Source organism: Sprattus sprattus (genome assembly GCF_963457725.1).
Source record: "Sprattus sprattus genome assembly, chromosome: 11".
Classification (NCBI taxonomy): Eukaryota; Metazoa; Chordata; class Actinopteri; order Clupeiformes; family Clupeidae; genus Sprattus; species Sprattus sprattus.
Window position 1 is genome coordinate 25558161 of NC_137909.1, and position 12500 is coordinate 25570660.

At 45.2% G+C, this 12500-nt stretch overlaps 2 protein-coding genes across 2 annotated transcripts in view; both read right to left on the reverse strand.

The window, feature by feature from the left end:
- The window catches only part of LOC308372000 (BCL2/adenovirus E1B 19 kDa protein-interacting protein 3), a 6944-nt gene extending 1681 nt beyond the window's left edge, over positions 1-5263 (reverse strand). Inside the window, exons 1-4 of the mRNA XM_080847090.1 lie at positions 4862-5263; positions 2786-2945; positions 2279-2369; positions 1485-1564 (exon numbers count right to left, since the gene is read on the reverse strand). Of these exons, the coding sequence (XP_080703216.1) occupies positions 1485-1564; positions 2279-2369; positions 2786-2945; positions 4862-4904 (374 nt within the window). The 5' untranslated portion in view covers positions 4905-5263. The remainder of the gene's footprint in view (positions 1-1484; positions 1565-2278; positions 2370-2785; positions 2946-4861) is intronic.
- A 1317-nt stretch (positions 5264-6580) lies between these two features.
- Positions 6581-10468, reverse strand: LOC308372385 (chymotrypsin-like elastase family member 2A; the record flags this gene model as incomplete). The annotated part of the gene is made up of 7 exons (XM_080847539.1): positions 6581-6757; positions 7066-7211; positions 7675-7811; positions 8174-8302; positions 8804-8898; positions 9457-9545; positions 10429-10468. 7 exons carry the CDS (start codon positions 10466-10468, stop codon positions 6581-6583), a joined length of 813 nt encoding a protein of 270 aa, XP_080703665.1.
- Positions 10469-12500: the final 2032 nt, after the last annotated feature.

Sequence of the window (12500 nt, forward strand, 5' to 3'; positions counted from 1 at the left end):
CAGGGAGAGGTGAGCAGACACAGACACAGACAGACACACACACACACACACACACACACATGAGAAAGGCGGCTGGAGCCGGCCGCTCTGTGTTCTTTTTTTCAATACAATTCTTTTATGTATTTCAAACGGACCAAAAAAATAAAAAAAACACAAGCGAGTCTTCACTGTCAGGCAGGCAGGGCATTTTGACGGGTTTAGACAGCACAGAAGTGGAGACGCGTTGCGCACATCAGACAGGGTGTTTTTTTACCCCGTTTGTTTTTTTACCCCGTTTTGTTTCTCAAGACTTCCGCTGGTCCGCTGGTGTTTGAGAACAATCAGGACGGCTATTTTATGCCTTGGGACAGAGGGGAGTCAAATAGGGTTCTTCGGACTCCCATAATCCTTTGCAGTTGTTGTTGTTGCTGTTCCTGCTGCTGTACTCTTACCTGTCCGCCCTAAGCTCTTATTGGCAGCCGTGCCTGCTGTGTGTTTAAGCATGAATGTGAATGAGTCAGGAGAAGCTGAGTCACCACACACACACACGCTGCAGGTTATTTCCGTCTGCTCACGCAGTGATCCTCTTACCCCTCCTCAGATGAGGGCGAGCCAGAGCTAGAGCTTCAAAGGTCAGATGTGTTTCAGCCCTGGCCTCCTCCACCTCCTCTTCCTCTCTCCCTCTCTTCTCTCTCCTCCTCCCTCTCTCCTCTCTCCTCCTCCCTCTCTCCTCTCCTCCTCCCTCTCTCCTCTCTCCTCTCTCATCCTCCCTCTCTCCACCTCCTCCTCTCTCCCTCTCTCCTCTTTCCTCCTCCCTCTCTCCTCTCTCCTCCTCCCTCCTCCCTCTCTCCTCTCTGCACTGGCTGCTTAAGCCAAGTTTTTTGAGGAGAAGACTTTTCTAGATCGTGCAAGACACCCAGTGTTCCCTGCCCGCGGGTGCGCACACACACCAGCGAACTCTGGCAAGTTACGCGTCAAAGAAGATCCCAAGTCACGTACTCGTACTTCCTTTTTAGCTTGCCAACCACGGAATGAAGTAGACCGTATTAATTTCTACGTTCTCTTATCTCGCTAGCTCACTGTGAAAGAGCGGTGCTGGAACTGGATATTAACTCAATTGCATTGGGCATTTGATCTACTAGTCTGGGAGGGGGAAAAAAAAGATTAAATTGCCAAGAGATTTTATCAGTATGCTGGCGCAGCATCATAGAACAGGGAGGTATCCGTTTGGTCTGGTCGCAAAAACAGAGTTTACAGGGAAAAGGAGATGTGGGGACAACTTATTACGAGCAACCTAGCACGCCAGGTGGGCGAGTGCAGTGAGAGACACTTTATATCACTTTACGTTGTAATTATATAAACTGAATTGAAGCATTTTCCCTGCAAAGACAGGAAAAGACTATACACAGTAGTGACATCTGGGCATGGGATATTTGCTCAAAGCAGATTTTTCTGAAAGCCTAGAGGGGAGGGGAGAGGGGAGAGAGGAGAGAGGGGAACCTTACTTGGGCGGCATGTTCTCGGGTCGACTGGACCAGTCCCACACCCACTCGGCACTCACACGTCGCTTCTCGCTGTCGTCAGACTGAAGCATGATGGGAACACAATGAGGAAACAGTTACAGGAGGGTTTATACGGGGAAGAGAAGAGTCTACAGATGAAGGAACAGAGAGAGCACAGAGTGAGTCATCGCAGAGGTGGAGATGGAGATGGAGGGAGTGGAGATGGAGAGAGTGGAGTTGGAGGGAGAGTGGAGATGGAGAGAGAGAGTGGAGATGGAGAGGGAGTAAAGATGGAGAGAGAGAGGAGATGGAGAGAGAGTGGAGATGGAGAGAGTGGAGATGGAGGGAGAGTGGAGAGAGAGAAAGTGGAGATGGAGATGGAGAGAGTGGAGATGGATAGAGTGGGGTTGGAGAGAGAGAGAGTGGAGATGGAGAGAGAGAGAGTGGAGATGGAGAGAGAGAGAGTGGAGATGGAGAGAGAGTGGAGATGGAGAGAGAGTGGAGATGGAGGGAGAGTAGAGATGGATAGAGTGGGGTTGGAGAGAGAGAGAGTGGAGATGGAGGGAGAGTGGAGATGGAGAGAGTGGAGATGGAGAGAGTGGAGATGGAGAGAGAGTGGAGATGGAGAGAGTGGAGATGGAGAGAGTGGAGATGGAGAGAGAGTGGAGATTGAGTGAGAGTGGAGATTGAGTGAGAGTGGAGATGGAGAAAGTGGAGATGGAGAGAGTGGAGATGGTGAGGGAGTAAAGATGGAGAGAGAGTGGAGACAGAGAGAGAGTAGAGATGGATGACCTGACCTGTATGGTGATGCAGTCTGTGCTGCTGCTTCCTCCCTCACTAACTGGGCGAGGGGAGCCAGAAGTTCGCGGAGTCACCACCTGTGGAGGACTATGCACACAAACACGCCGAGATTTTACACATTAGACATGTGCGCACTGATATTCCTTTCTACTGGTCACTCTTGAGTCACTCTCATGTCACTGCTGTGGTCATTTTTACACCATTATTTTCTCACCAGCAGCGCAGATGGAAAGGTCAGTTTAAATAATTTTCTATGCATGCTGCATACTACTCTATGCATGCTGCATACTACTCTATGCATAAGTGCATACTTCTAAACTGAAGAAATCTCTTCCCTATGATACCTTTCTTTAGTAAAGAAGTTACTTTTTGAACAAGAGTTGAACGAGTTGAACAAGAATAGAAATTATATTTTATATAGTTCTATTTCTATAGAAATTGATTTAATCTTGTCTAAAGGCGAGAACACACAAACACACTCACACACTACCACGTCTGCTTACCTGTCAGTGTGACTACTCCTCTCACTCTCCAGCTGTGCCTCCAGCAGGATCCTCTCTAGCTCCCCCTGCAGGAAAGAAGAGGTAGTGTCGTCCTGTGGTCCTGTCAGGCTTTCCCTCTGTGCTGCAGCTGCTACCAGACTCTCCAGCTCCACCCACGAGCCTGACAGACAACCCACACAGCCAATCAGAGAGAGGATATTTGAACATCACCCATCGATCAATATGACACAGTCAGCAAAAACTGGCATCACAAATCATCTCTGTTCTGACTGGTCTAAAGTGTCTGAATGGCGGGGGGTTAGCCACTAACCACATGTTCCTTAGGTAGTAAGGTTTTTTTCATTTCTGTGTCTTAAGACAATGGTCATCTTTGGGACAACACATAAAACAAAATACATCTGACTCAAATTCATATGATTATTACAAATAACCAGAATCCGTTTTCCTCGTTAATGACCCTAAGAGCGCAGACAACGAGAGGGCAGTAGGTATGTACGTGTCCAGGTGTAGTGTGCCCCCCCCCCCCCCCCGCCTGATAAGCATGTTTATTATAAACACACAACAGCATGTGCACACAAACAGCCATGCCCGCAGCGCAGCCTGTGCTGAATAACAAACCCAACCCAGCCCAAACAGAATGTCTCTTTACGTAAGGCTTTATTTCTGTTAGAGATTAACTACTCACCCCGCCTCCCCTCCCTTCCTCCTCCATCACTCTCTCTATCACTCTCTCTCGATCTCGATCATTCTCTCTCTCTCTCTCTATCAGCGCCCCCCCCCCCCCCCCCTCCCAGCTCTTTCCCAGGCACACAACAACTGCGTTCGAGCTGAATCGCATAGAGTGAGAGAAAAAGAGGAGGGACATATGAGTTACAGTAAACAGGGTTAGGGGGAGGGGAGAGGGGATTGTGCCATTGCCCTAGTTTACTGCTGCTGGAGAGAGACTGTGGCATAACCATGGACTCTGTGACTATGGCATAAATGCAGGGTTCTGTAAATGCATAACAACGGTAGTACGATCAATGGCGACATGTTGTTATACCTAAGACGGCCCTTAGTAAAATCATGTGGGTATTTATAACGTGGAGTAATACATTGATTAAGGAAATAGGCGACAACCTCTTTTGCAAAATATTTTAGTATCAGCAGTACAATGGGAAGGACACGTTGTCAAAATATGTTCATAAAGGAGCTAGTTTGCTACAGTATGCTGCAAGAACTGCCCCTATTTATTAGCTTGAAGCTATCATTTACTTGTATGTGTGTGTGTGTGTGTGTGTGTGTGTGTGTGTGTGTGTGTGTGTGTGTGTGTGTGTGTGTGTTTGTGTGTGTGTGTGTTTGTGTGTGTGTGTGTGTGTGTTGGGGCGGGTGGGGGGGGGGGGCTGAATATATGGTTGATAATGAGTCTCATCGTGTGTATTGTACTCCTGATTTGATCATTATTATCTTTGATGTGCTTGAATTGCCCCTGAACTACTATAGGCCTGCAGCACACATTGACAAATGTATAAGCAACCTGAATGAAGATTTAAGCAATTAAGCAATTGATTGAGCTATATGTGTGGCTAAATCTCTTACATCTAATTGGCTTAAAAAAAAGATGTCATTAATGGGTTTACAGGGTGGCACTCACAAAACAATAGCAGTGACGAACAAGGAAGCATGTATGCCAATCTTTGTCATAGCCCTGTGTGAAATTTTACATTGTGGAAAAGGTTACATAACCGTTAAACAGCCATGCCTCTGAATGTGGGGCTTGACATTGAGGAATAAATAGATATCAACATTAGTAGCTTATTTCACTGTTTATAAAAATATGGTAAACAGTCTTGCTCCTTACGATCAAACAGTGTCCCACAGGCGACAGTGTACGGGCATGGAAGATGACATTGCATAATAACAACACTTCTAAGCCTGCCTTTGTTGTTGGGAGAGAGCATTTCGACCTTGTAGTCTACGTGCGTTTCTTAAAAACAACACAACGATTCTTGAAGACCATATCAGCGAAACGCCCTGTTTAAGGTCCCATCACCTTAAGAAACAATTGAAAAACATTCTTTCAGACATGACACTTACCGTTCAAGGCATCCTCTGGTGACTGAGACCCAGACAGCGACATGACGGATAAAAATGTGAAGTCGACAAGGGATGCTGACACTGACAAACACAAGCACGCGGTTGTCCGTTTAGGTATCGCTTGCCCCTCTGTTTATTTCTAATACCTCCCTGTCTGCGTTTCCCCCCTACCCGTTTCAATGTTGTCAATGTTGTATGCAAACTCTATTAGCACTGCGCTAATCCTACCCCTCCCTCCCCGTGTCCCTCTCTCCCCACGTGTCGGAAGTAAACATAACCATAACTTCTCGTTGTTTTGGAAAGCTGAATCTGAAAAATCCTGTCCCGATTTTAAGGACTGATTCAGAATGATAGACCAAATTATGAACTTGTCAAATGTAAACCTAACCAACCTAACCTCCAAACGCCCGTTGGACAGAGGTGGGTGGGGGTAGCTCCCGTACAGAGGGGACTATTATGAAATTCGCTCATGCGCCCGTGTTGTTGTTTTCCATTGGAAATCACCTGCCCTCTAACGAGCTTTTAATAGCCATGTCGAGCGGTTAATCTCCTGGATTGGCCATCCCGCATGCACCCATTCCTACCCACCTTGGTAGCGAACATCGCTGGCATGCTTTGGCTTGTGCTCCGCCAATCTGAATGGGTTTAAGTGGCACAGCAAAACATCCTGTGTTACAGAATCAATATTTTCTGACTCGATAGGACACCCACACAGGACAAGTTAATAACCAACACTGGCTTCATTGATAAAAAAAAATCTTTATTATGGCGTTGTCATTCCCCTCCCGTTGCCAATGATGTGACGCGATTCATGTGTGTCGTCTTTTTCCCCTCTATGTTTTCATCAAAAAATGTCGTTCGTCTACTCGAACCGTTCAAAACAAATTAAACACCGCTGTAATAATATTTTAAGGTTTATTATTTATTTGAGCATTTCTTGACACAGACAACAACAACTTGTTATACAATCGGACCTTCATTATTTCACCAGCGCCGCCTTGTGGCAATCTTGGATTGCTGTGGGAAAAGTGATCTTTCTTGTTAAGGTTATCACTTCTTTATTTAAAAATGAACATAGCTCTATTAATCTACAAAAGACCTTCTAGAGTTTAGAGATTGTGGCTTGTATAGATTAGCAAAATGCCAATCTACAGCTGTTGTTTCAGTTATAAATGTGTTTTTAGGTTTTAGGATTACATTTTTGCGTCTTTGAAGAATGCCTAAAATGTATTGAGTTTGTGTGATACTGGGACTGGAAAATGGTCTTATTAACATTATTTTCTTTCTTATTTTCTTTATTTCTACAACTCACTTTGCCCTCAGAATATTTCACCCACATCAGACAGTTCCCCTAATCATCCACAGGAGTGCGCTGTTGAACAACATCATAGACAAGCAGAGGGCATTTCTATCCTGATTTTAGTTGTTGGCTTGTTGTGACAGTAACAATATCAGAAGAATGCAAGCGGGCAATTTATTTGGTAAAGTCAAGAGCTTTTATTGAATTAGAGACACAATTGAGACAGCTTAGTTGTTCATCATGGTCTGCAAGAGAAAACATATCAAATATAAACCAACGTATATCCCTGAAAAATGTGAATTTAGAACATAAATTGAACCGCTGTATTCAAAAACATAGAAATTGCCCAACTAGATTACCACTGACTTAAATAACGTATTGTTAAAATATATTGTAAATATAAATAGACTAAATACATTTTAATCAGAGTTAATCAACAGTACCTCGTCAACCCATTCATTGAAGTCAGAGACACGGGTGAACACGGTGGGCTTCTTAACGTAGTTGCAGCCTCTGCCAGAGACGAAGCTGGCGATGCCATGCACCTCCCAAACGCCGTCAGCGTTCTTGCAGTTCAGAGGTCCGCCAGAGTCTCCCTGAAACATTATGACATCTGGTGAGACTCAGTGCCATGTTGTAATTAAACATCTCTCACTAATAATAGTTCAGTTTAGTCAGGGGGCTGTCTCGAATAACCACTTATAAGCATCCATTATGCTATCTGGAGTGACAGTTTGTAGTCATTTTGATTTACTTTAATCAGTGTTTGAAAGGTGTGTACCACCTAGGACTGTTTAAAACTGTAGTGATGTGTGTGCTGGTGTGTGTGTGTGTCTCTGTGTCTGTGTCTGTGTGTGTGTGTGTGTGTCATGTCCTGTGTACGCTCGCTCTTGCTGTGTCTTACATTGCAGCCTCCTACAACACCGTCTCCCCCGGCACAGACCATGGACCTTCTGATGGACACACCCCACCAGTCGTTCTGCTTGCACACGTCGTACTCCACCACGGGCATCAGGGCCTGCTGCAGGGTGTCAGAGATGGGACCTCCAGCTGCACGATACAACCAGAGAGAGGGGGGGGGGGAGAGAGACAGAGAGAGAGAGAGAGAGAGAGAGAGAGAGAGAGAGAGAGAGAGAAAGACAGACAGAGAGAGGGAGGGAGAAAGACAGAGAGGGAGAAAGAGAGAGAGAGAGGGAGAAAGAGAAAGAGAAAGAAGGAAGAAGTGAGACCGGTTAAAACAGAGAGAGCACGTGCTATGTTACTATATATCTATTTCCATCTTATCATAAATCATCATCAAATTTTACAGCTAAGGAAATCATTTCATAGTTGAATCTGGCTTTTTAAATATGAGTTATATGTAGATACATATTTAGATTAGACATTTATTGGCTCCTTAGGAATCAAACTCCTCGCTTTGGAATCAAAAGCAGTATTCTCTCCTGTCTGATTGCCAGGCTCTGTTTGAGCTCTGGACAAGTGAAGCGGCAGGAAGACAGAGAGGCCGTCTTACTGGAGAGTCTGCCCCAGCCGGTGATGTAGCAGGGGTAGTTGTGGGGCAGGAGGGTACCAGGAGGAGGGAGACAGGCCAGCTGCACCTCATCACTCATCTGCACGTGCCCGAACAGCTTGATCATGGCAATATCATTGCTGTCCCATGACAGGGGGAGGATACAGACATTAGTGTCATTACGGTCCATCACAGGAAATACAGACATTAGTGTCATTGCTGTCCATTACAGGCGGAATACAGACATTAGTGTCATGAATACAGAATCGCCGGAGTATATTACTACCACAGAGTGGCAGTCTATTAGTGCATCGCAGTGTTTATTGCTGAAATTCGAAGCACTCATATGGGCATAATGTATCCTGTCTAGAGCAAATTGTTTCTGTTTTTTATTGTGCGTGTGTCTTTGGAGGGTGCTGGTAGAAGCATAGAAGTTGGTGTTTCAGTAAGTGTGTGTGGCCTATATGGTGTGTGCAGTGAGTGTAGGCGTTGCCAGGGTTACCCGGTGGAGATGAGCACGGGGTTGTAGTGCCTGTGCACGATGATCTTGACGACCTGGAAGGCCTTAGCGCTGTCCTCGGCCTGCTGCAGGTTGTGCTTGCCAACCACCACTTGGTACGTCAGACTCTCACTGCAGGGAGAGAAGGGATCACTCTCAGACATGGGATGTACTGTATACAATATGTATAAATGTGTGTGTGTGTGTGTGTGTGTGTGTGTGTGTGTGTGTTTGTGTGTGAGCCTGTGTGTGTGTGTTTGTGTCTGTGTGTGTTTGGGTGTGCCTATGCGGTGTGTGCACCCTGTACACCTTAACATGCCTAGCTCACGCTTACTGTGCACTTCTTCACCTGGTCTCCTTGCGCTTTGTCATATCTTTGTCAAATGACTAACATATAAATGTAGAAATGACTTTATGCATACTGCTTACTTCAAGGTCCCTAATTTACTGAAACTTGATTGTTGTTCCTCACTTCTTTGTTGCTTTAGTTATATGCGACTGCCAAACAAATAAATGTAATATAAATGTTATGTGTGTGTGTGTGTGCCTGTGCGTATGTGTGTGTGTGTGTGTGTGTGTGTGTGTATGTGTGTGTGCCTGTGCGTATGTGTATACCAGCCTACTCCAACCTACTCGATGCAATGAGCAGCAGTCATCACCCAGTTGGAGGCGACGAGGGATCCTCCACAGGTGTGTCTGAAGCCGTTACGCTCAAACTGCAGAGATATCTGGACACCGACAGGGACTCAGTCATTACACAGCACAGCGTCAGAACAGTCAGCCCTATATGACACTATATCACCTGCCTCTTAATCACACTGCTCCATATTATACTATTTAAATGTGTGGTATTAGTGGCAATTGGTCATATTTGCAGCACTGCAGTATGAACCTTTACTTTTACATTTATGGAATGCTTTCATCCAAAGCGACTTACAGTTCATGAGTTTGAGTTCTCTCTGGGTGTAAAATCAGTATGTGTTGCTAGCCCTCTGCACTATCAGCTGAGCTATAGTGTTGCTAGCCCTCTGCTAGCCCTCTGCTCTGTCAGCTGAGCTATTGGAACACCATACTTCACACTGACACATGCACTGTCACCAAAGAACATTTACGAATACTTACAAATTAGATTAAGAACTTTTGAAAGAGAACGTAGGAAGGAATTTAGGAGAATTAGGTTAACTGTATACCCCTCGCTAATGTCTGCGTTTGTAAGTTAATTCTTGAGAGAATCCTAAAGAGGAGAGAGAGAGAGAGAGAGACAAGCCTGTCGCTTGAGCTCTTACCTGCCAGGGCCAGCTGTTGGGTCGAGCGTCCACGCCGTTGACCACGCGGGTCGTGTGAGGCTCAATGGCCGGCTGGCCGCAGCCATAGGCTGCAGAGAGGTCAGAGGTCAACAGGGCACACACATCATCCACAGGCTTTGTTCCTATCCTTCTGTGTGGTAATGGTACAGTCTTCCTTTCAATGCAACTCACTGGTGTGATACTGACATTGTTTATAATGGACTGGTCTCTCTGACAAACTCAAAGTTATGTACTATATAGGCTCTATCATCAGTGGCGTAATGTAGTAACGACGGGCCCAGGTGCAGGCTATTATGACAGGCCCTAGTCAGTGGCGTAAGGCAGTGGTTCCCAAACATTTTACAGTCCCATACCCTTTTTTTCATGTTTGTAACCGCCGCCGCTGCCACACCCCCTCCCCTTGCACACATATTCTGCCTATAAGACTTAAAACTGTATAATTATCAGGGTAGATCACTAACCGCCACCGCCACCCCCCCCCCACCCCCCCGCGCAGATATTCCGCCAATAACACTTGTTAGTGTAATTCTTTTGCTGAATATGGGTATACATCAGTATTTTTGGCAATGCGTCTTGGCTATTCAGACTATTTAGATTGACATAAATATGTCTATGGGCCACGGCTACGGGCCCCCTACACCCACAGGCCCAGGTATGACCGCACCTGCTGCACCCCCTATAGGTACGCCCCTGCCTATCATAATGAGCTCTTGGACATGACCTGTTCCCAGATATTATGCACGCCATGTTTTATAAAGTCCTGTTTTTATCTTGATTGCATTCCGGTTGTTCAGATTTGCACTTTTCTAGTTTGTTGCTCTGCCATGTTGTTGAACAGTGATGTGATGTTTGTGACTTACATTGGGTATATTGATATGTGTTGAGGTAGCTGTTCTGTGATGTGTTTCATTCATTAAGTTTAAGATGTTAAAAGATGCCCTCAGGCCTTACCACTTGCGAAGAGAGCGAACACCAGAATCAGAGGAGTCATGTTGCCGATGGTGAAAGCTCAAGTGAAGCATGGCCTTTTTGTACTGTACATCTTCCTCTTATCCTGCAGTGATAACAGTGCTTCAGCCAATTGGTCCAGAAAAAGAGCTGATGATTCTGTTCGGAGAGCATCTGTTCAAGGGGTCCTGATTTCCTTGCACAGTCAGCTTTCTTATGGTATAGCGAACACAGCTTAACCAACAGCTTACAATTCAGTGTATGAGCATTTTTTTTACATGTCACAAAAGCCATGATTCATGAATTGTGTTCATTGTCATCATCCGTGACATTTGAAACATACTGGACTTGAGACATGATTTAGGTTTACTTTATAAAACTTCTCTTTCGTTTCATGATTGGCAATATATTTCTCACCATTTAAGAATCACCCTTGTGTATTTCTGTCCTACCACCTTTCACAGGCTTTATGTTTTGATAGGGTGATCTACTAAGGCATTACCATACCCTTATCTCATATGGAGAGTTGCATACACTAGTAAGGCATTCCTATACCCATATCTCATATGGAGAGTTGCATACACGTGCTTCAGGTGAAGCAAGAATGCTGGGAAAGTCACAGGTGCGACGGCTCAGAATAGAATGACAGGATACCCTCTCTCTGTACAGCACACCTAGTGCAGGAACTAGCTGTACCGGCGCTCTTGTACTGAATTACCTGTCACTGTGGAATATTTATGTGGTATTGGTCTGACAAGTTTGCTCACTAAAGCCAGCCGATATCTTAGCAATATACTGTATATATAGGCCTACATATAAACTTAAATTCAGTCAAATGATTGTGTCATAACAAACCAGCTTAAAGTAACTTTAGAGTAAACACTTGAAAAAAAGTATTTTTATGATAGCACCACTGTGCAGCAATTTACTACTTGTTTTGGTAACATCTGCAATTCATTTTGAACAAAACGCCTTACTGCTCCTTTAAGCTTTCATTTTATTGAGCTTTCAAAGTATTCGGTTGGTTCACAGTATTCTTAGGTCACTCATAGACACAGTCAAGTCATTTCTGGGTTAAATAAGCAGTGGCCAAACTGCCTGAGGGAAGAGTCTGTCCTAATCCTGTGTTTTGCATTTGCTTGGACCACAGGAGCTCTCCTCAGGTCATCAGTGGCCAGTGGTTTGTTATGTAAATTCGGACTCTGTTTACCTATTTGGGTTTCTTGACTGCTGTGCAGGAGAGCGGCTCAATAGAACACTTCCGTTTGACCACCTAAATGCTACTGGCACACTACATTTTGTGTATTTGTGTGCGTGTGTGTTTGTGTGTGTGTGTGTGTTTGTGTTCGTGTGTGTGTGTGTGTGTGTGCAATGACCCCTGGATGTTCATTAACATTCCTTTTGTGTATAATGTTTCCCGGCCTCGAGGCTGTGTGTGTGCTAAGCAACTCTGATCCGCGGGGGTGTGGAGGTGTGTTGAAGTGGAAAGCTTTTTAACGGCTGTCCATCCTGACCTCATGAACCCCTGGGCTCCGGGTTGGTTACCACGGGTCCAGAGCCCTGGAGTCCCACAGAGCTGGCCATGCAAAACATGCCAACGTTCTACAACGCTCTACAATGTTCTACAATGTTCTACATGATGTGCCTGTGTGCGATGCAGTCCTGTCTTCTATCCAAGACAACTTGGTCCTGTGCGAAACAATAAAGCTAACCTTGAACCTTGACCCTATGAATCATATTGGATGGTAATTGACACAATCCTAATGAGAGTGTGTCAATGGCAACAGTGGCAGTGGTGTGAAAGTGGTAGCATTTGTGACGGCATCTGCGTTGAGTAACTTGAGTTTGATTGTTTCTGTATGAAACGTATTAGGTAAAACCTTCACTGTAATTACTGCATCAGTAATGAAAGCTGTGTGACCTCTGGTGCTATCTCCAGATTTGCTGTAATGAGAACTGTTCTGGAACAGTCTTTTGGCCGTAGCCTGGCTGACAAGCTGGTATGCAGACTTCCTGTGGGTGTTCAGGTGAGGGGGTGCATTTGGCCTTTTGAGTGTGAGTGTGTGTGTGTGTGT